Source organism: Equus przewalskii, chromosome 22 (genome assembly GCF_037783145.1).
Source record: "Equus przewalskii isolate Varuska chromosome 22, EquPr2, whole genome shotgun sequence".
NCBI classification, from domain to species: Eukaryota; Metazoa; Chordata; class Mammalia; order Perissodactyla; family Equidae; genus Equus; species Equus przewalskii.
Window position 1 is genome coordinate 25,367,965 of NC_091852.1, and position 25,027 is coordinate 25,392,991.

General features: G+C 37.6%; 1 protein-coding gene across 3 annotated transcripts in view; it reads right to left on the reverse strand.

Annotated features, from left to right (window-relative positions):
- Positions 1-25,027, reverse strand: part of ERMP1 (endoplasmic reticulum metallopeptidase 1) — a 72,096-nt gene that overhangs the window by 4,058 nt on the left and 43,011 nt on the right. For all 3 annotated transcript variants that reach the window (XM_070590019.1, XM_070590017.1, XM_070590018.1), the window contains exons 5-13: positions 21,300-21,446; positions 20,540-20,632; positions 18,674-18,886; positions 17,341-17,561; positions 14,173-14,347; positions 13,572-13,762; positions 10,012-10,164; positions 7,586-7,788; positions 6,492-6,607 (exon numbers count right to left, since the gene is read on the reverse strand). In XM_070590019.1, coding sequence (XP_070446120.1) covers positions 6,492-6,607; positions 7,586-7,788; positions 10,012-10,164; positions 13,572-13,762; positions 14,173-14,347; positions 17,341-17,561; positions 18,674-18,886; positions 20,540-20,632; positions 21,300-21,446 — 1,512 coding nt within the window. The remainder of the gene's footprint in view (positions 1-6,491; positions 6,608-7,585; positions 7,789-10,011; positions 10,165-13,571; positions 13,763-14,172; positions 14,348-17,340; positions 17,562-18,673; positions 18,887-20,539; positions 20,633-21,299; positions 21,447-25,027) is intronic.

A 25,027-nucleotide genomic window follows, 5' to 3' on the forward strand; every position in this document is an offset into this window, starting at 1 on the left:
GGCTCATGGCGGCAGTGAAGAAGGCCATGAGCGACTGACACGTAGACAGCAGAAGGTTAAATAATAGGTGAGTAAAAGAAAAATATAAACCACCTTAAATGCCAGAAAATACTTTTTTAAATTAAAGATGACACATCATAGAAAAAGGAATACAGCAAATAAAACATGCAGTTATAAAAAATATTGTGACTAGGTTGAGTGAAACTATCAGTCATAAAAATAAATCTGAGTAGACCTAACTCAGCCACTAAAAGAAAAAAAATTACAACTTGGCTTGCAAAGCCAGACCCCAGTCATATACTATGTTCAAGAAACATACAGAGATTCAGAAAGGGTAAAAAGAAAGGTATGAACAAAGACATTCCAAGCAAGTGGACACAATTTTGATATCAGAAAAAACAGAATTCAAGACAAAAAGCATTAAACGTAAAAAGGCACTTTGTAATACCAAAAGCTGTAATTCACAATGATATAAAAATTGTGAATTCTGTGCAGCAAATAACACAGCAACTACTTTATGAAGCAAAACCACAGGAGATGCAAGAAGATATATAAACACACAAATAAGAGACTGTAGGGGCCGGCCCCGTGGCCAAGTGGTTAAGCTCGCGCTCTCCACTTTGGCAGCCCCGGGTTTCACTGGTTCGGATCCTGGGCGGGGACATGGCACCACTGGTCAGGCCATGCTGAGGCGGTGTCCCACATGCCACAACTAGAAGGACTCACAACGAAAATATACAACTATGTACTGTTTTGGGATTTGGGGAGAAAAAAGCAAAAACAAAAAAAAAAGACTGGCAACAGTTGTTAGCTCAGGTGCCAATCTAAAAAATAAAAAAAAGAAAAGAGACTGTAATAGTCCACTCTCAATACAAGACACATCAATTGAACAAAAAACTGATATAAAAGATTAAAGAAAATGATCAATGAAGAAGGAACTATCAGTTCTGTAAAACTGAAATATTACAAATAACACTCTGATCATAATTCAATAAAACTTGAAATTATCAACAACAAAACAAGCGGCCTTCTAGCTGGAAATCAAAAGGTCTTCTATTTAAAAGGCTCATGGGTGAAAGAGGAAATAGAAAAATTATGGCAATTTTTTAAAAATGAAAATAGAAACTTGGATACATATAAAGTGGTGATAAGAGGGAAATCTAGAGTAATAAACATTGTTTCAGTAAAATAAAAGAATGACAAGTAAAGGACAACAAAGTAAAGAGGACAAGGAAGGAAATATTAAAAATAAAAGCAGAAATCAATGAAATAGAGACAGAACAAAACAGATCTAATTTAAACAATTAGAAATCTGTTATTTTTTTAAGTTAACGAGACAACTACTAGCTAACCTGATTAAGAAAGAGGTGGAGAGGAGAAGAGAAATACAAAAGAGAAGAAAAATAATTTAAAAGAAAATTTTTTTAATCACGTGACTACTTTGCACACCTCTATACTAATAAATTTGAAAACCCAGATGAAATGCATAGTTTCTAGGAAAATACAGATTACCAATACTGAACACAGACATAATACTTAAGAAGACCAATTTCCCTAGAAAAAGTTAAAGTACAACACAAAAAAAGCACTGGGCCAAGATGGTTTCAGAGAGGAATTCAGGCCAATTTTTCTGCCAAATAAATAGTGCTAACGCTCCATAAACTGTTCCAAGGTACTGAAAATTAAGGAAAACTTACCAACTGTTTTTATGATGTATAACATTTATGATGTTTACACATTTATAATGTATAACACTGATACCTAAATCTGACAGAGTACCAAAACAAGAGAAACACGCACACACAAAGACCAACATCATTCATGAGTTATTGATGCAAAATTTCTAAATAAAATACTAGCAAACAAAATCCAACATCACACTAAGAAAATAAATAGGTTGTGGCCTGGTGGAATAAAACGTGTTAAAAGATCCAAGGAAGAAAAATTCTATGATTATCTTTATAGATGCTAAAAAAGCCTTTCACAAAATTAAAACCCATTCCTTATAAAAATGCTCAAGAAATCACAATTTATGAATGCTAGTTTAACACGATAAAAAATATGTACTTTGGTCCTCAGGCTGGTATCTTACATAATAGGAAACACTAGAAACCTTTGCACTCAATCAAGACAAGGCAAGGATGCTCACTGTCTCCACAACTGTCCTCCACTGTGCTAGAAGTATTAGCCAGTTAGACAAAAAAATCACCAGAGGCATAAGAATTGGTAAAGAAGAAATAAAACTATTTTTGCAGATGATAGGCAGTAGTCAACAAAGCTATACCTGAGGTCTGTTTTTGTACAGCTCTCAGACTAACAATGGTTTTTAGGTTTTTAAAGAACGGTTAACAAAAAAAGAAAATCTACAACAGAGACATATGGCAAAGGCTAAAATATTTATTCTCTGGCCCTTTAAAGTTTGGCAATTCCTGGTATACCTGGAGAACCTAAACTATCAATGATTAACTCAAAAAATAAAAGATTCAGTGAGGTAGCAAGATACAAAACTAATATACAGGGGTCAACTGCCTTCATACACACAAAATATAACCAGTTAGAGAACATCATGGTGGAGAAAACCCCAATTATAATAGATGAGGGAATTTTAGAACACTCCTGGCAGACACAGAAGTAGATTTGAACAAATCCAAGGGCACTCCCAGTTCACAGATGGGGTGACTCAACACTGTAATGTCGTTCTCCTTAATTTATACATTCATGCTCCCCAAAATACCAATTAGCAGTAAGTTTTATATTGAAGTTAGACAAGTTAATACTAAAGTTCAGATGGAAAAACAAACATGCAAAAATAGCAAGGAAAATACAGAAGAAAACTGAAGGATTTTAACCCTCCCAATCATTAAATTATAAAGCTTCTATAATTAAAAGTGTGGTAACTTGTGAACAAACAGGCTAATACAGAAACCAATAGTCTAAGCTTTCATGTTAGTAACTAGAAAAAGATGACCAAATTAAATCCAAACTAAGCATAAGAAAACAAATAATTAGGGGCTGGCCCAGTGGTAGAGTGGTTAAGTTTGCATGCTCTGCTTCGGTGGCCCAGGGTTTGTGGGTTCAGATGCCAGTGATGAATACATCACTCATCAAGCCATGCTTTGGCAGTGTCTCACATACAAAATAGAGGAAGATTGGCACAGATGTTAGCTCAGGGACAATCTTGCTCAAGCAAAAAGAGGAAGAGTGGCAACAGATGCTAGCTCAGGGCCAATCTTTATCACACACACAAAAGAAATAGAGCAGAAAACAATGAAATTGAAACAGGAAATCAATAGAGAAAATCAATGAAACCAAAAACTGGTTCTTTGAAAAGATTAATAAAATTGATAAGCCTCTAGCCAGGTTAAGAAAAAAATGAGCTAAGATATAAATTACTAATTTCAGAAATGAAAGAGAGGACGTCACTACAGATCCCATGGACAGTAAAAGGATAATAAAAGAATGTTATGAACAACTCTGTGCCTACAAACTTGGTAAGTCAGATGAAATGGACCGATTCCTTCAAAGACACAATCTGCCAAAACCCACACAAAAAGAAACAGAAAATCTGAGTAGTCCTATATTTACTAAAGAAATTGAATCAATAATTAATGACTTTCCAAAACAGAAAGAACCAGGCCCACATGGGTTCACTGATGGATTCTACCAAACATTTAAGAAAGAAATTATACCAATTCTCTTCAATCTCTTCAGAAGACAGAAGCAGAGAGAATACTTCCTAATTAATTCTATGAAGCCAGCATTACCCTAATACCAAAACCACACAAAGACATTATAAGAATACTTACAAAGTAATACTTCTCATGAACATAGATGCAAAAATCCTTGACATATTAGCAGACCAAATCCAATAATGTATGAAAAGAAATATACACTACAACCAAGTGAGATTTATTCCAGATATGCCAGATTGGTTCAACATTTGAAAATCAACTAATGTAATTCATCACATCGTCAGGCCAAAGAAGAAAAATCACAAGATCATATCAATAGAAAGAAAAGAATTTGACAAAATCTAACATCCATTCACAATAAAAACACTCAGCAAACTTAAAATACAGGGGAACTTCCTCAACCTGATAAAACTAACACCATAGTTAGGAAGAAACGAGAAGCTTTCCCGTGAAGATCAGTAACAAGGCAAGGACATCCCTTCAACCACTCCTTTTCAAAATCATACTGGACGTCCCAGCTAATGCAATAAGACAGGAAAGGAAATAAAAGGTGTAAAGATTAGGAAATAAGAAATAAAAGTCTCTTTGTTTGCAGGTGACATGATCCTCTATGTAGAAAATCAGAAAGAACTAATAAAAAATTCCTGGAACTAATAAACAGTTACAGCAAGGTTGCAGGATACAGGATTAATATACAAAAATCAATTGCTTTCCTATATACCATCAGTGAACAGTACTATTTACATTAGTTACCCTAAAATGAAATAGTTATAAATCTAACAAAATATGTACAAGATCCATATGAGGAAAACTGCAAAACTCTGATTAAAGAAATCAAACGAGATACAAATAAATGGAGAGACATTCCATGTCATGGATAGGAAGAGTCAATATTGTTAAGATGTCATTTTCCCCAACTTGATCTATAGATTCAATGCAATTCCAATTAAAACCCCAGAAAGTTATTTTTATGGATTTCGATGAACTGATATATGAAAGACTAGCAATATACTGAAGAAGAATAAACTTGGGGCACTGATGCCACCCAACTTCAAGACTTACTATACAGCTACAATGATCATGATAGTGCAGTAATGGCAAAAGAATAGAGAAATAGATAATTAGAACAGAACAGAGAACCCAGAAATAGAGCCACACAAATATGGTCAACTGATCTTTGACAAACAAACAAAGGCAATTCAATGGAGACAGGATCATCCTCAACAAATGGTACTGGAACAACTGGAAATCTACATGCAAAATAAACAATCTACACACAAACCTTATACCTTTCACAAAAATTAACTCAAAATATATCAGACCTACACGTAAACTGCAAAACTAAAAAACTTCTACAAGATAACGCCAGAGAAAATCTAGAGACCTTGGGTAACAATTTGTAGATATGATACCAAAAGCAAGATCCATGAAAGAAAAAACTTATTAAATTGGACTTCATTAAATTTAAAAACTTACGCTCTGTGAAAAATACTGTTAAGAGAATGAAAAGACAAGCTAAACTAGGAGAACATATGTGCAAGAACACTTATCTGATAAAGGACTTATATCCATACATAAAAAAGAACTCAAATCTCAACGATAAGAAAACCCAATTAATAAAAAACAAAAGATCTGGACACATCACCAAACAAGATATACAGATGGCATATAAACATATGAAAAGATGTTCAACATCATGTCACTAGGGAATTGCAAATTAAAACAACGAGATATCACTATCAGAACAGCTAAAATCCAAAACACTAAAACAGCAGCAGATGCTGGTGAGAATGTGGAGCAACAGGAACCCTCATTCATTGCTGGTGGGAATGCAAAATGGTACAGTCACTTTGGAAGACAGTTTGGCAGTTTCTTACAAAGGTAAATATAGGCTGACCATACAATCCAGTAACTGTGCTCCTAGGTATTTATCCAAATGAGTTAAAAACTTATGTCTATTCAAAAACCTGCACACAAATGTCTATAGCAGCTTTATTCATAATTGCCAAAAAGTAGAAACAACCAAGATGTTGTTTAGTAAGTGAAGAGATAAACTGTGGTACATTCGTATAATGTTATTCAGCAATAAAAAGTGAGCTATCAAACCACTAAAAGACATGAGGGCACCTTAAATGCATATTGTTAAATGAAGGACGCCAATCTGAAAAGGCTACAAACTGTATGATTCCGGCTATAGGATATTCTGGAAAAGGCAAAACAATAGAGACAGTAAAAAGATCAGTGGTTGCCAAGGGGAGTGGGGAGGAGAGAGAGATGAATAAGTGGGCCACAGGGGACTTTTAGGGCAGTGTGTCTATTCTGTATGATACTGTAATGGTGGATACATGACATTTTGCATTTGTCAAAACCCACAGAACTATACAAACCAAAGAGTGAGCTGAACCTTAATGTAAACTTAGTTTACATTAAACTTACAGTTTACATTAACTGAGTTTATTATTAAACTCAGTTAATAATACTGTATCAGTATTGGCTCATCAGTTATGAACATACCACACTAATGCAAGATGTTACTAAGAGTGGAAGCCGAGAGAGGGGAGGGGGATATGGGAACTCTACTTTCTGTTCAGTTTTTCTGTAAACGTAAAACTGTTCTAAAAAAATAAAGTCTATTAAATTTTCTGTAAACAATTACAACCAGCTTCAATTGCTTTTAGAAATACTAAGTTCTTCCTAAGTTGCTGGTTACTATTATAAATTTGAGGGAAAAACATACATGCTACTTATTAAAAATTTTAAGAAATGAAGGAGAGAAGAAAAAACTGTCCTAAGACTCACCTGTGGCTTCAAAGGTCAGCTTTACAGAATCCCAGGGTGTCCGTTCTTTGGACACAAGTCTGAAGTGAGCAGGATCTCTTGGAGAAACGTCTGCGGCAGGAAGATACCAGTTTTTCCTATTTGGGAAGGTAGCTTCAATATTTATGATGCTCTCTATCTCATGGAAATGCTCAAAAAATATGAAACACATTTTGGGTTATGAAAATAAACTCTGATGGATGTGTTAAAGAACATGCCAATTCCTCTGAAGCCCAGGTTGTTGTGTAATAAAACTTTACCAAAGTTAAGAACAGAGGATCCTAGGTGATCTTGATTTCACTACCCGTCCTATTTCTTCTGGTCTAGTCCTTCACTGCCAAACCATAAAAACTTGCCAAAAATAAGACAAGCAGTTTGTAATGGACACTAACTACCATCTTTTAGATGAGTTAAGAGGGCCACCCTTTCTAACTACTCAGGTTTCTAGAGGAAAGACTTTCTAATTTTTTTTTCCAGAAAAGGATATTTTTTTTAAATGAAGTAACTGCAAATAAGAAACCAGAGAGGGGGCCTCGGGTTGGGACAAATAATGGCTACCTCCTCCCATACAGAATGGGGAGAAGATGGTGAGAGTTCCTAAATTTGAAAAAGCAAACTTACACTTGTGAGTGCTTTATGCCACTAAAGAAATAAAACTTTGGGGCCAGTCCCATGGCCCAGGAGTTAAGTTTGCACACTCTGCTTTGGCGGCCCAGGGTTTCACTGGTTCGGATCCTGGGTGCGGACATGGCACGGCTCATCAGGCCATGCTGAGGTGGCATCCCACATGCCACAACTAGAAGGACGCACAACTAAAATATAAAACTATGGACTGGGGGGACTTGGGGAGAAAAAGCAGGAAAAAAAAGAAAGAAGATGATTGGCAACAGTTGTTAGCTCAGGAGCCAATCTTTAAAAAAAAGGAAAAAAAACGTAAAACTTCTGTAGTGATAGAAAAAACAGTATACATGATACCTCACTTCTGTTTAACCAGTCTAAATAATGAAGTACTAATACAGTGATAGGACTTGAGAACAAACTAAACCCTAATTAAAGCAGAAAAGTAATGAACCAACCTGATGAGAAAGTGCACTGGAAGATACCAGGGGAAACCACAGAGGGGCGCGCTCTCCTCACAGTGAGCTCGGATGGTGTCGTTGATCTCGGGAATGTGAGACGTTATGTGAGACATTCCAGTATAATCAAACCCATTGATCCATATTCCGGAGTCCCGTTTAACTATGTTTCCATCCAGGTCATGAAATGTTCTAGTCACATGCTGAGAAGAACAAGACTAATGAGAAAACTACTGTTTCAACTCCGTCACCTACATCCTCACCACAGATTAACAAAAATGAGTAAGTGTGACAATACCAAGAAGTGATGTGCCTATGGAGTGACAAGAACCCTCACACACTGCTGGTGGGAGTGTGGTGGCACAATCACTTCAGGAAACTGTTTAGTGTTACCTAATAGAGTTAACATGCACATACCCTTCAAACCAGCAAGCCCACTCCTGAATATGGACCTTAGAGAAACTCCTGCAAGGTACAAGAGTGTTCATTCAGCATTGTCCATATTAGCAAAAACTGGAAACAACCCAAATGTCCATTAACAGTAGAATGGGCAAATAAATTGGGGCTTCATCCTATGACAGATGTCTATTCAGCAATGAAAAATCACGAACTACAGTGACAAAAATTGACATGGAAGATTCTCACATGCTGTTGGGCAAAAAGAAGCAAGTCACAAAGAATATTTAGGGTATGGCTTTATCTGTAAGAAGTTCAAAAACAGACGAAATTATATGTTGCTGTTTAGGGATTCATTTTATGTGGTAAAATAAAAAAAAAGTAAGGTAATAATTAACTCCAAACTTCAAGATAGTGAGTACTTCTTTGGGGATTGGGGAGAGAACGGGAGGGGGAAGTTGGGATCAAAAAGGGAACACTCAGACTTTCTAAGATACTGTTAGTATTTTCTTGTAAACTCGATAATGAACATACAGATGATCATTTTATTATTTCTTACAAGTATATTTATATATTTAAATTTCATATAAAAATTTCTGAAAACCTACTATTTAGGATTTACTAGAACTCCTTTTAGATAAGGACTGAAAACAAATACATCCTAAGATAAATATACATACACAAACACACACATACACGTTGCCCTGTCCATGTATTACATGAAGCTAATTCATGTGCAGAGAAAAACAGGACTCACAGATCACCACTAGAAGACAGACTTGTGCCTAACAGAATTCTATGAAAAGGCACCATGCTCCACCTGGAATCGCTTTATTAACAGCAGAAACCAGCCTGAAGAATATCAAAAAGGAAAAGAAAAAGGATTGCATAGGGCTGGGGTCAGTAAACTACAGCCCACAGGCCAAATGGCCCACTACGATTTTTATAAATAAAGCTTCACTGGAACATGGCCACGCTCATTTGTTTAGGTACTGTCCATGGCTGCTTTCACTCTATGAAAACAGAGTAGCTGCGACAGAGACTACAGGGCTGACAAAGCCTAAAGTATTTATTATCTGGCCCTTTACAGGAAAAGTTGGCCAACTTCTGGCACTGGAGAAGAAGAGAACCCCCCCAAACAAATCAGGAGTTTTTAAAAATAAAAATCTAGCTTTTCCTCAATACTACTGACATAATTATAAAAATTAGCAAGTCACTAAAAACACACTGAATATCCTAAAAACTGTTTTTCACTAAAGCTTTTCCAAACTTAAAATTTGTCACATAAAATATATCACTGTGTCCTCCAGGACTACAAACAAGGAACAGTTGGGCCCTTTTTCAAAACTTTTGATATTTAAGTTCAAATACTATTATTACTTATTCAAGTCCTTGAATAATTATCTATATTAGGACTCTTGGTTTTTCTGTTTGGCCACTGCACAAACCTCCACAAAGAGGATGACTAGAAATAAGGCAACTTAGTCCTTTTTACTGCTTTACAGTACCAGCTCTAAAAAGTTTGCAGAAAAATCTGAAACCTAAGTAAGTCTAAATCTCATTTTATTGATCCCTTTCTAAGTTATATTTTCATTATCACACATTCTTTGAACATTATACCTAAGGTCAATTTTACTAGCATTTAAAAATATCTATTTTATTTTGCCAATTGATAGGAGTTCAGATTTTTACTCAGCCTGCAGACATTTTTACAATCTACACTTCTAAAAGCTCATTATTGCATGATACATATTTGCTTCTGTTTTTCAGGTGCATTTTTATAATTTGAACAGTAATAAAAACAACAAGAGGACATTTCCGATTCAGTCTCTTGGGAGAAGTGTGTCTAGCTAATAAGAACACCTCTGGATGGTCAGTCTTTTCCTCACCGCTTTACACAAAATGGTTGAGTACAAACAATAGGTCAACAGTAGAAAAGTCAGTTAATTTTCCTTTTAACTAGTGAAGCTCAAAATAGACAAGGCTTTCCTCTCCAGAATCTCAAACAGCTCACACAAAATTGCCCTTACCTGAAGAAACACTCTCTTTGGCTTCGGACTGGCAGGATTGGAGCTATATGGGAAAAATGTTCCACTGCAAACAAGGAGGAATGTAACTGAACACACCAAAGTTAAAGTTAGCATGGTTTTTTTTGTGCTTTTGGCAAGGTAGATGAAGTTAATCTAAAACACAAAACACAAAAATAGAAAAATTACCATTGGCAAAAAGGTGGCTTTAACTGACTTTATTTTGTAACAATAATATCTGACAGACAGTGAAGAATATTTATCAGCATGTGCTAACATACTCCAACACCCAGTAAATACAGCACTAATTATAAGGGATTTCTATCATGAGTCAGAGCCTAGATAAATGAAAGATGCCCCCAACTCCATGACAGGGCCTCTTGGACAGGCAGCCAGACAACAAAAAGGAAACTGAGAAGTGTCTCTGCTCAGTGGGCAGAGACTAGAGAATGTAGATCCATCACCAGTCAAACCATGACCTTATTTTATTTCTGATCCTATCAACGCCTTGTAGTTAACACTGCACATTAGACACTATTTAACTGTACCAAACATCATGACATTAGGCTTTCATTAAAGAACCAGAAGTAAGCTTTTAAGCATAAGCAGGCCTATTTCAACAAAACTCAAGAGTTCTGCTCATAATGCTTGTATGGTATGTCAAGGTGCTGCTTCATCTAAAGGAGCATTAAGACGTACCTTCAAGACTGCCTGTGGACCTGCATATGAGGAACAACTGCAATACGAAGTCAGACTGCCCCTTTCAGTGCTGAGTGAGCCAACAATCAAGACAACAACACTGAACTCGAGCAGGAAAAGCAAGTGGCTCAGTCTCAAGGAGGGCATCCAGAAAATCCTAGCTATGCTTATATTAGCTTTTTACTTGTAATGAAATCACTGAATTAAAAGTTGTTGAGGACACACATGACTCACAGATCCCTTAGGGGTTCCCCTCCAGGGTAATCTCCAGCAAAACAGTACTTATCTTAGGTCAAAGATCGGATGTTTTGACACTGTGAGCACAGAAATAAGAGAAAGCACCCAAAGACTTAAGGCAGTGAGTTATCAAAACAAAATTTGTTACCCTGTCTGTCCCTTTTTCCCCTCGCAGTCACAATATTTAAAATGTGGCTCCTTAAAACAGTAGCAAGTATCGTGCCAAGTAACGAACTTCCCCTCCACTGGAAGGCTGGTAAGTTTAGGTAGAGTCTTTCACGTCAAAATCAAACCTCCCTGTCATAACGCTGTGGTTCCTGCCATTCTCAAGCCAGCTACTACCCAAAGTTTCCTAAAACCTCGGTCTAAGCTACAGTTGCCACATCCACATCCCCTCTTCTCCAAATCATGAAGCTCATCTTCCGCCTCTTCCACCCACCTTCTGGAAGACGTCTGGTAATGGTGACACGTGAAATGGCAATCACAGAGCAGAGGAGACGGAAGAAGAGGATGGCCTAAGCGACAATGCGTTTGGATTCCACTGTCGTAAATGTTACATCTTACAACCCTCTAGGTTCTAAAGCGGTACAAAATAAAATGAAGAGAAGCAGGAGAAGGGACTGTGAAGTGCCTAACGTGTGCCGGCTGTTTCTCTGTTTCTCTCTGAGAGGCTCCTCCTGATCCCACTCCTGTCCGCAGTCTCACAGAACAGCCCCAGCACAGGATAACCACAGGAAACCTGGTAACTGAGCACTTGACAGGAATTTAATTGCTTTCTAGCAAATATATTTAATAAATCCCCAAGGAATGAAAGAAACACTCTCTGAAATATGCACGTGGTTCAGTTCTCCATTACCCAAGGAGAATGGGCTCACTCTGTTAACAAGCCATCATCACTGCTACACACAAATAAGAAAATAATGAAGACAGTGATAACTCACAGCATCAAAGAGCAGGGAAGCTATTTCACATTATAATAAAAACTAAATGAAGTCTCAAAGTATTCCAAGAGGCACTCTCCAAAGCTTTCCTAATAAAATATAACTTAGAAGATAATATACTTTAACCCTCTTTCTTATGCTTTCCAAGATTTCCATGCTTTGGGGTCATTTTCAATTTCCAAACTGAAGTTTTCAGGGTTCATTTTATCCCCTTCCATATGGAACAGAATTGAAATGTCCCACATTTTGATAATCTTTTATGAGCATCAATAGCTTTCATTCATTGACCATAATTTAAATACACTGGGGGGTCCAGTTCAAAATTTAACCAACTCTAGATCAGAACCTAATCTACATATGACAAATCTCCAACATCTTTAATCCTCACAACAGCAATCTATTAACAAGCACAGAGGATTTAAAGGCTTAATATTAAAACCAGAAGAAGTAAACCTTGAAAGCAACAAAGAACATTTCAGAATTCCATCAATCCTTGCAAATACCTGTAAGGACGTAATCATTATATTAAAGGTAAAATGGCTAGAATGCTCAGATTTCTTTGAGGACTAGTACAGCTGACCTCAAACCACAGCGTGCGTAAGAACTGCTCTACAGGGCTATACTTGCAGTCACATATACAGCTACTTAGTGGCTGTTTAAGGGACTTCCATGGATAGTGCTGACCATCCATGCATGTGGGATTCTTACCTGCTGTCTCTAGATCCTCACCTCCCATGAAAGGCCCTTTCTATATCAACATGAAAAACTCACTATCATCCACACTGAGGAAAGAACTATAATAAAGTCATAACTACCTTTCTATTTAGTCCCCTAGCCTCAAATCTCAGAGTGTACCTAGGGGTATTCAGTAAGCACTTCCTATTCTTAGGAATTCCAATGAAAAGAACCACAAAACAAGGATTTGCCTCCTCTACAGGAGCCAGGCCTGAGTCCTGGAGAGAGCAGAACTCTGCCTGGAGCTTGCTCTAACAAAGGAGTGTCTGGTTGTCAACTCTTCATCATGTCTCGTTCTCCCTCTGGAGAGTCCCAGGGAAGAGAAGCAGTGATGGCAAACGTAGGGCTCTCCATACAAGGGCAGAACACTGATACAGCAAAATGACAAGGCCGTGATACTCTTTCATTACTTGGTAGATGAACGCATATTTGGGTATCATAAGTGTATATCACTCAAGGAGACAGACTCAATTAATGAACTTTGCTGCACCAGCAGCGAGGAAGCTGAATGATAAGGGAAGAAGCCTCATCAGAATTAGTCTTCCTTCGTTAGCTCTAACAGCACTAATAAACTACCATTATTAACATTTGCCTCTAATTAAAGTTCAAAACACATGATTAGCAATCTTTCTAAAAATCTACCACCAAGCAAGCTCTACCAATTCTCGCTTGGTACGCATTCTATGAATTCACATTCAGGTAGTCTGAAAAGCAGTATAATCAGGGTATGTGGGAGCATAAGGAGATAAAAATAACAAAAACCCCACTCTACATTTTCTTACCATATCGATCCCACAATATGCACAGCCATTCACTATGTCTTTTGCTTAAGATTTTCTCAATAAAGTATAAGCAACACTATGTCATAGAATCTAGTATGGCTAAACTCATCACATATTTATATAAAAAATGAAGAAAGAAGAAAATTTAAAAAAAAATTTTTTTCCTTACGAAATAGGAAGAGAGAATCATCGTACAACCAGCCAAAATGGAAGCCAGCACAACGTCAGGTGGAATTTCCGAACCACTCCTCCCAAGGATAGGGGTAAACATCTCAAATACCGCCCAGATGAGGTACAATGCATAAAGATAAGGAATAAACATCCCCAAAAGGTAAAAGGCAATAAATTTTCCTTGAGCACCTAGGGAAAAAGAGAAAGGAAACACACATCTCTGAAATTCTACAATGAGATACAGATTTTTATAGTGCTGAGGTACCTCGGCACCTAGAGGAAATTAGGTTAGATGTGTCTCCTGCCCTTTTGGGACTTGTTATCTGGTGAGATAAAATACTTTCACTCACAGAGGATAAAATACAAATAAGAATTAACAAAATACATAAGTAATATATTAGCATGTATTCATAAATGTGAGAATGGGATAGGGTATAAGGCATAAGATAAAAATCCGTGTGATCTGAAAATTAAAAAAACAAAACTAACAATTTAGAAAGCCCATCCAAAAAGATCAAAAAAAGAAATAGTCCCTGGAAGCCTTATCTTATGTATTTTAAGATATTTTCCCATTTATATCAAAACCAAAAATACCCTACCGTGCTGCTTAAAGCCCTTGTGCACGCAAAGCTTTGTGAGCAACGGGAACGCCACCCAGACAGCGCTGATAAAGGCCGAGCAAAGTCCTCGATAAGTGAGAGCTATGAGGAAACCACAGTGCACAAACAGCGAGACGTCAAAAAATACTTCTCCCAGGTACTGGCCACTGGCATTCTGAAAGAAAGAAAAAAACACAAGTGGTCTCATTCGGGGCCTACTCATAAAGATCTTCTACTGTCATGTAATTTCCGTGCTCAGAAGAGCTGCATTTTGTTTTAGCAGAATCTGTCCTTTAAACTCTAAAGGAAACAAAGCTAGCTCCTATTACGAAGCACTAAATTCACACTGCTGCACAGGAAAGGGAATTTAACCAGACAGTAAAAACATCACTACTTGCATAGAATCTGAGCTTTTCCTCCACTGGGCTACAAGTAACCTTTGGAAATGTTCTAAAATAGAAGAAAAGACTTCTAAAACACGTTCACCTCTGTAAGCTTTTCTATTTATGCAACTTCCAAAGAATTTCAAGCAAACTAGAGAAATGACCTGTGAAGAACAGTATGGGCTGCTGCAGTGCCACCGACCACACACCTGGAAAACTGCAGGACTTTACAGCACAGGGCCATATTTTTGCTTGATTTTTTTTGCTTGATTCCTGAGTCTTTTCTATCTCCTCTGGTCTTGTAGTGCACTTCTGCCCACGTCCTGGATTCCTGGTGCTTTCACATTATCAAATTTTATCTATATTTTTTGAACTTTGAAGTCTGAGGATTCTTGTGCAGCACCTTGAGTTCGTCAGAAGAAAGCTGTCATATGAACTTAATACATTTTAACATCTGCACCAGTGATTCCACTAATGTAAACATGAAAGTTATAAAGTGCAGAAATACCAAAATGGAAATAGATACACTTAAGTTTTTCTCTCCTCTGCCTTCTCATTTCTGTATAGCCCAGGGCATGTCTGTGATATGGGACCCTACTTTGAGAGCTCAAAAGAGTTTCAGTCACATGTTTTCAAAGTAAGTTAAAGTTCATTTGACAAACCCCCTTGGACAAAGAAAAACAGGCTATGGTCGTTAAATACTTAGATGTTCAACACAGTGTTAATCAAGAGACATCGTCTTTAAAAAGAAGAAAATAATTCTTAGGATTAAATTTGAAGCCGAACGTCACTGAGAAATTTAAAAACAAAGATCTCAACAATGAAGACTGTAATAACTGAAAATATGTTTTATATTAAGTTCCCAAATTGCACCCAAAGATCAAAGAAATATACCTCAAATCTAGTTCTCTTCTCCCCATCTCTATTGATCCCTCCCACCTCTGCCCGTTCCAATTCTATACACCGTGACCAGAGTTTTCATACTAAATCACAAATTCTCTCGCTCACTATCCTGCTTAGAAAATTTTAATGGTAGCCCCACTGATTTTTAGGGTCATGCTCCAACTTCGCCCTGGCCTACTTTTCCAGTGATTGTGCCACCACCTTGTCTTCAAAGTGTCTTTTTATTGACTGTGACCCACATGCATCTTGTACATTCCCACCTTTGACTGCCCATCAGGCTGTTCTGTCTGGCACACTTCTACTCATGCTTCAAAAGTCCAGTTCAAATGTCACCACCTCTTTCATGAAGGCTTCCTGACTTCCACAAACAAAATTCATCTCTTCTGGCCCTATATTCCTATGGCACTGTAAATATGTCACTCTATTTCACTTCATCCCAAGGTACTGTAATCACTGTGGTTTCCCTATCTTCCCAAATGAAACTGTGAGCTCCTCAAAGAAAGAGAGCACATCTTTATGAATCTGTGTATCACCAGGCCTTAGCATGGTACAAAGCCCACTGGATGCTCAAAGAATATTTGTGAAATGAAAAGGAAACACATTACGCTTTCCACTGTGCTTTCAGCCCAAAGTCTTATGATCGAACAACTGAAATTAGTCACAGTAAATGGAATTTTACTAAGCATTTCTGTCTCTCCCTCCCCCACCCCGCCACATCAACAATAGTCAGCCACACTCTGGTTACACACCGTTGCACTAAGAATAAGCATGTGAAACTGAACCTCACGGTGTAATTCTTTTGGAATCTGAAGCCACTAAGATACAAGTATTAGCTCAACAATAAACAGATGGCTAACCTCAAAGAACCTGTCTTCAATAGAGCCTGCTAACATGGAAGGGCTCCTCAGACCACATCCCAGCATTACCTGAAACTGAGACCAAGCTTCAGGTACCAAAGACATCCTTTTGGAAGGATGCTGTAGTATAATCTTCCATGCCTCCATTCTAATCCCTAGCAGGACAAACTGAAAAAACAGGCGTACATTGGCTGTCTTGAAAATAATGGAGGTAAGAAAGATTTTCCCTTTAACTCAGAAAATCAGAAACCATGGCTTGCTCTCTCACTGTAATTTATTTTTAGTCCTATTATTTCATAACCCTAATTCCTAATTTTATTTTTACCAAACAAATCTATACAGTTGAAACCATAACAATATGGCAATATTCTCTAAATCAGCATAAATCATTTTGGAACTCTACCTCCCTTCCCTCTTTTCTCCTTAGCAATGTGTCTCTAACCCCCATACAAATATGCGTGCTGTCATAATCTGCATCAACAACGTACAGGTTTAAAAAAAAAAAGTGAAGGAAATTACAGAGAAAACTTTAAGTGCAGCTCTAAGTGCAACATTCTTTAAGTGCAACAAGCTTAGGGCAGCAACTACATACTGTGTGTTAGTGCTATTTGTCAAACACACCCCAGTACAGGGGATAATGAACAAAACCACCCCTGCCCTCAGGGAGCTGACCGTCCAGTAGAGAACAGAGCGATTCAAACATGAATAGTTAGGTGAGCCCTGGGAGGGCCGGTAGATTCAAAAGCATAGTTACAAAAACTGCAGCAGATTCAGCAGAGGCAGAAGGCTGTCACCACCACCCCAAACACTGTTTATAGCTTTACAGCCACATTTAAAGTCTGCAACGAAACCCTCAGAATAAGAAACTTTCCAGAAAATTAACACGCTTCTGGGAGCCAGTTTCCTATAACCATGAAAAACAACGGTTTATAGCTCAAAAGGCCAAATACAATGAATCCCACTTGAGTTTGTCTTCAATCCTTGAAGGTAGCAAAAAGAAATCAATAAATATGCCTATCACTTACCACAAAATAAAATCTTTTTGCGAGGGTATGTATGAATATTATTTTGGCTACAGCTGCAGTTCCATACAGACAAACGGAGACATAGAAGTGGTTATACCATGAGAGAGACTGTCCGATAAGAGAGATGAACACTGCTATAATGAGGACAGTAACCAGGCTAGTGAACCAGCTTATCAGAGTGATGCCAAGTCCACAGAAGAAGTCCTTCGTGTAGTTAGCAGCTAATGAGAAAACACAAAGTGGAGAGCACCATCTTTATCAAATCAATTTCATAACCAGTCAGTAGGGTTTAATGGGAAAATGTTAAAAAATTCACCATTGTCATTGAAAAGTACTGAAATGTCCTAGGGGTAGGGTTTGTTAAACACTGGAACAGGAAAGGTATCGATGAATAATATTCAAGTAACATTTACTAAGAGTCTGTGGGCACTGAAGACTCAAAAGAGAGAAGTCTTCCAGGAATAGTTCAGATATATTCCTGACTAGGGAAATGGGCCGTCTTAATCTTCATCACCTTTGGGATGCCGTGTATATCAAACTATCAGCAAGAATGGGAGGCAAAATTCCATATAAAGTCTTGCCAAAAGGAGCTAACATAGGAAGAGAAGGAGCATGGGAAAATAACTGGTGATAAAGGATTATTTAAATTGCTGCTAAATATTTTATCTTTTAACAGCACATACCAACTTACACTACAAAACATTTCAAGTAGAAGGAGACCAATTTAACCAGAAGCAGTTCTTTCATACTTCAGAACAGTGTGCTACTACTGGTCTGTAATGTGAGTAAGACTTTAATGGGACTTTTCACTAAAAGCCAATCTGTACAAACCAGTTTCTATGTGGTACTTTTTTTTTTTTTTTGAGGAAGATTAGCCCTGAACTAACTGCTGCCAATCCTCCTCTTTTTGCTGAGGAAGACTGGCCCTGAGCTAACATCCATGCCCATCTTCCTCTACTTTATATGTGGGACACCTACCACAGCATGGCTTTTGCCAAGCGGTGCCATGTCCGCACCCGGGATCCGAACTGGCGAACCCCGGGATGCCAAAGTGGAACATGTGCACTTAACCACTGCGCCACCGGGCCGGCCCCCATCTATGTAGTACTTCCATGGAGTGCATAAGTTCATCAAAATTGCCTGCTTTACCAAGACTAAAAGTATAATGAGCATATGAATCTCATATTCATTTAGAAATTTCTTACAATATAAATCAAATGTTATTTTTCTTAAGATTTTTAACTTCTTGGAAAGATATAAGCAAACTGATTTAAAAACTTCAGGCAAATTCTATACCCATGCCAGTATTGCAGTTTTAAAGGAAAATACTTACTCTTATGTTTGGGCTGCAAAAATTTTTTGCCCAGGTACAAAACAACAGCCATTACCACCATGTAGTTAATTATTGAGCCAACACGAGAGGGGTAGGCAATGACAAATAAGCCAAACACATCAAAGAAGACCATGTTTCCATGTCGATATTTAGAAGAAGTGGCCAACATATCAGATGTAGCTAGATATTTAAGAACTGCTAAAATGTTGTCACCTATTAATAAAAAGATAACAAAGTTGAATAAACCATCCAGTGTTTAGTAAAGTAATACCTAGAAAGAATGTGAACAGAAATAGTTTCTACCATCCTACTGCTCTCCTACTTTTCTTACTAAATTTCTCAAATTAAGGTCCACACCCCGTATTCTGTTTCCTCTCCACTTAGAAACCCAGCCAAACAGCCTTCATCCTTTCCCTTCTATTAGAACTATTCTCCGATCAACGGTGCCCTCACTGTTGACAAACCCAAAGGCTGTTTCCTAGTCCCTATTCATTTAATATACATTTAATGTAGCAGACACTGCTCTACTCACCAGAAACTCAGTGCTGACCCAAGAGACAAAGGCCTCTCATGAAGCTCACAGACACCGAACAAGTCATTACAGGTGTGTTAAGAATTAATAAGGAATGTCAATTACAGCTCAATTAAAAAAAAGAATTAATAAGGAGAGGTATTAGAGTCCCCTTGGAACATATCAGGGGAGACTGATAGAGTTTGAGAAGTCAGGGAAGCATTCCTGAGGAAGCAGTATTTATAGCTAAAGGATGAACAGGAAGCTAGCTGCAATGGGGGAGACCGTCCAGACTGAGAGAACTGTGTAGATGAAGATCTTGAGGAGGGAAAGTTCCAAATACAGGCAAGAAAGTCCGGAATGAGGAGAGAGTATTCAGCAATGAAGCTGGAAAGCGGGGAAGTGCTTATCAGGCAGAACCTGGCACATCAGAGGTCTATAATGACTATTTGTTATATCAATGAATGAATGAATGAGTTTGAGCTTCAACAAAGGAGCACTAAGAAGCCTTGAATAATTGGCATTTCTTCCTGCTGCTCATCCCATCCTTCTCTCTTCTTTTCACTTAAGACACCACACTGTCTTCCAGAGGGCTTTCTTTCATTGGCTTCTCTATCTGCCTTAAAATGTGTTTTCCCCAAAGCTCAGGTTTAGTCCTCCACCTTTGGTTCATTCTTTCAAAAAACATTTCCATTCTCCATACTTTTGTGGTTTTCTCTATGCCTTTAATTCCTAAACCCATATACACAGTTCTGCCAAGAACTCTAACACTGTATCTATCTTTTCATCTGGTTCACAGACCCCCTCCATCTAATATGTCTGACAGAGTTCATGGTCTCCTTCCCTCTCTATCACTGCTCTGGATGAGGGTTGCCTTTTCACATCCGCATTATGGTCAATGGCATAATCTTTCCCCAGCCAGCCAGGATTTATACTTTGCAATCATCTTTGCTGCCATCCATCTGATTCATCCCTTTATCTAACCTGTCAAGTCTTGTGGAATTTACCTTCAAAGTCTATCTAATTTTCCATGCCTCCCCTTTCATTTCTACTTTTTGTCAACACCACAGTCTAGGGTCCTCATTATTCCAGACTTAAATTGCTGTGGGAACAGCCCTGACTCGGCTTCTTCTCCCTTTCCAATTCCTCACAATAAATAGTCTTATGTTCCTAATTGTTAAACTAGATTTCAAAGCTAAAATTCAAACCCTCTTCTCTCTAGCTCCAAAGCCCCAGCTCATTCACACCATACATTAGCCTCCCTAATGCACAGGCCACGGACTATTTACAGATCTATAGGTAATCCCTAACCTTCCATCTTGCCATATATCAAAAGTCAAAATGAGAATACCAACCTGCTCTCTGAATGGAATCTGTTAGAATTCTGTCCGCTGTGTCGTACTTGGTGTGATAAATGTATCCATTCTCAATAAAAGCTAAGTCTATTCCTAAGACATACAGGGGGAAAAAAAAGTCATTTTGTTTTAAAGATCAACCTTGCTTTAGGCCTATTTGTTTAATGTATCAACTTCCTAAAAGACAGAATGCCAAAGCCAGGACATGATTGCTTTGTTACATTTATGAACAAATGATGTAAACGCTCTTCTAATGTTTTACAAAATCTATAGCTATGGTACATAATTCAATTCACAAGGACTGAGGAAGTGCACTGCTGCACAGGGAGGCATTAAGAGTCACACGGCAAGGAGCAGAAACACTGAGCTTGAGAAGTCATCAAAACTTTGCCATCTACATCCTTGCCAGGCCAGAGCCAAATTTTTACTTCAAATAAGCTGTACAAGCTGCCAAGGGAGTTGGCAAAGCAAGATAACAGCGAAAGTCAAAGACCTTGTCTTTTGGAAATGAAGTGCTAAACAGTTCTCCCCTGTTCTGCCACACTGGGGCAAGATGACGTATTTTAACAAAGGCAAGCATTTAAATTAGACTGGAGTTCAAAAGAAGAGGAAAACACTAGGAACTCGTGAGTCAGAACATACCGCTCTCTCACAGAGAACACGCTCTCAGAAAAGGCTGTTTACTCACAAATTCCAAAAAGTCTAACTCGCTTTTGATTAATCACTGTCACACTATAACCCATAACAATTAACAAAATACCTGGAATGTTCCCAAAATCCCTGTAGATACGGAAGTCAGTATCTGAAGGAATGATTCCACTCTGAAAAACCTCCTGAGCCACCACAGAAGCAAAAGGGTGTTTAGCTGCTGAAACGTAAGCTTGGACCAACCATGGATTTTCAGGACCTGAAATGAAACACAACAATACAAGGTTAATCCGCTAATTTTTTTAAAATACTAATTTTTTAACAGACTTAAAATAGTTACTGTGGTAGTTTGGGGAGACAGCTCGAGTTTGATTTTTTAAGGCTTTTCCTCCGAACATTTCTTTGATAACGTGTATGGCTTTTAGAATGAAAAATAATCTTTCAGAAAACAAAATTATGTTTAATTATAGAATGAAAGCACTATAAAAAGTTTAAGTTTATAATGAAAAATCACTCATAAGTCCATCATCCTAAGATAACTACTATCATGTTTTTTTTTTAAAGATTGGCACCTGAGCTAACAACTGTTGCCAATTTTTTCCCCCTGCTTTTTTCTCCCCATATGCCCCCAGTACACAGCTGTATATCCTACCTGTGGGTCCTTCTAGTTGTGGCATGTGGGACGCCGCCTCAGCATGGCCTAATTAGCAGCACCATGTCCACGCCCAGGATCCAAACCCTGGGCTGCCAAAGTGGAGCTCGCAGACTTAACTACTCGGCCACAGGGCCGGCCCTACTATTATCATTTTTATATCTTCGATTTTCTTACAAATGTATGATTGTGTGTACACAGCTGTACTCAGAGTATATATACTCTGTACATTGTTCTTTCACTTAATATCATATTAAATGCATTTTCCTATGTTGCTAGATACTACAAAGATCATTTTAATAACTGTACAACATTTCACTATAACATTTCACTGAATATACTGTAAAGCTCTTTATTACTAATGCTTATAATTTTTTATCCTTACTAATAATTCTGCATTAACATCTTCATACATACACAGCTTTTTCCAAATGTGGGAGCTTTTTCTTTAGGATAGTTAGATAAATTGTATTATTGCTCCCAATTATTCACTCCTCCCTCCCATGTAACTTGTAATGCCTCCCTGTGGAAGTAGCACATACACTTCCTCACCCTGTTAAGTGCGGGCTCGGCCACATGAATCACTTTGGCCAACAGATTGTGAAAGGGAGACACAAGAACCTCAACGAAGAAGACTTTTAGGAAACATCACATGGTCCATCCCTCTCAATAACTCTGACCCTGAGATCAATACATCCTTTATGAGGCCTCCTTCTTCAGCCTGGATCCCCAAAATAAATAAGACACATGGAACACAATAACCATGGAATATAACTACAGTTATCCAGGAACCACAATGTAATGTGAGCAAGAAGTAAGGCTTTGCTGTTGTAACCCACTGAGATTCAGGGGTGGTTACAACAAAATTTAGCAAAAAGTTGACTGATATCGAGAGATCGAGTAACTGTACTTCAGGAAATCTAAGAATATTAACATTTTTATACCTTTATAAACAGATAATCAAATTGCTTTCCTACAGAAAAAATGACCAGGAAAAAATAAAATATTAAACAAAAAAGGGGGAGCTGGCCCCATGGCCGAGTAGTTAAGTTTGCACACTCTGATTCAGCGGCCGAAGGTTTTGATGGTTTGGATCCTGGGCACGGACATGGCACCATTCATCAAGCCATGTTGAGGAGGCATCCCACATGCCACAACTAGAAGGACCCACAACTAAAAATACACAGCTATGTACCGGGGGGCTTTGGGAGAAATAGGAAAAAATAAAGTCTTTTAAAAAATGACCATAGAAGGGCTGGAGGGATAGAGAAACATTATACAACCAGATACCCAGGTGACCCAGATACTGGAGTTACCAGACACAGATTTTAAAATAACTATGATTAACATGTCCTAAAACACAGATGACAGCAAGAATTCTACCAGACAAGGAAAATCTATTAAAAAAAGTCAAATGAAAACCGTAGAACTGAGAAACATAATAACTGATGTTAAGAATTTTAATAGGGTCAGCCTGGTGGCTCAGCAGTTAAGTGCGCACATTCCGCTTCGGCAGCCCGGGGTTCCCTGGTTCAGATCCCGGGTGTGGACAGAGCACCACTTGGCAAGCTATGCTGTGGCAGGCGTCCCACATATAAAATAGAGGAAGATGGATGTTAGCTCAGGGCCAGTCTTCCTCACCAAAAAGAGGAGGGTTGGCAGCAGATGTTAGCTCAGTGATAATCGTCCTCAAAAAAAAAAAAAAAAAAAGAATTTTAATAGATGGTTTAATACAAGGTTAAACACAGCAGAAGAAAGGATTATAGATCAACAAAATTAAAGTAGAAAAAGGAAAAGGATGGAAAATATAGAAATGTGTAGAAGAGACATATGGGATATAGTGAAAAGGTCTAACATATAAGTAACGGGAGTCCCAAAACAAGAGACAGATGGAGCAGAAGCAATGTTTAAAGAGGTGATAGCCAATAATTTTCCAAAACACAAGAAAACATCAAGCTGTGAATTTAAAAGCTCTACAAACCCTAAACAGGATAAATATAAAGAAAAAACAAACTTAGCACCAAGATCTTTGCTTCTAAATACCATTATCAACTAAAAGGACCAGGTCTCCTTAGAGAAATAGTTAATTCCAGATCCGGGGCCAGAAAGTGCTCAAAGGAACATGTCAGAGACATGTCAAAAGGACTCAGGCACCAGTTGAAGGGGCTGCCACTGGCCCAAATTGGGACACTTCATGCATCAAAATGATAATAACAGAATATATAACTCATAAAATAAAAACACACGAAACACTGAAATAAATACTCAATCGAGAATAGAAAGCCTTCCTTCTAGCAGAATTCCAAACATTAACTATAGATGGAATCATGGAGCTAGAAAACTAGGATCAAAGTTTTATGAGAAATGAGAGATTTTCATAGCCTCAAAGTACCTATTACAAAGGGGAAAAGAGTAACTTTACAAAGTAGAAAAACTTGACAAATACTGTCATCAAATGATCTAAAGTTAATATCATCAGTAATCAGACAGACATTATGTGCCTCCTAATGTGATGCACTGAAAAGGACACAAATGTAAAAGCAAAAAGAAAAACAAAGGTGGGGAAACACAGATTACCAAACCTTATCACGTTAAAATATTATTATTAAATAATAAAATTTGATTAATAATTATAATAATTACAATTACTGTATAATTAATTGTAATAGTACAATTAGATATTAATAATTAAAATTATACTATTAAGGTATTATTAAAACCATACTGAAAAAACAGGTAAAGCTACACTATAAAGGTAAGACAGTGTCATAAAAATCAGGATAAGATTAGAAGGAAGGAGTTGTACTTGAGAAGGGGCAGCTGGAAAACTTCTGGAAGGGTGTAGCAAAAGTCTATCTTTCATGAGTGAGATTAGAGGGGTAGCCACCTTACAATAATTAAGTTTACACTTTCATATTTTTTAAAAGTGTGTCATATAATGGATTGTGATACATCTAATAAAACACAACAATTAAATGCTATGTTTGATCTTGGATTGGAACTCAGATTAAAAAATAAAATACAACTAACTATGACATTATTAGAACAATCGGAGAAATTTGAATATGCACTATTAGCTAATAGTTTTATATTAATGGAATATTTTTTGAGTGTGATAAATGTACTGTTATGAAGGAATATATCCTTGTTCTCTCTCTACTGTGACAATTATGTTGAGATTATCAATT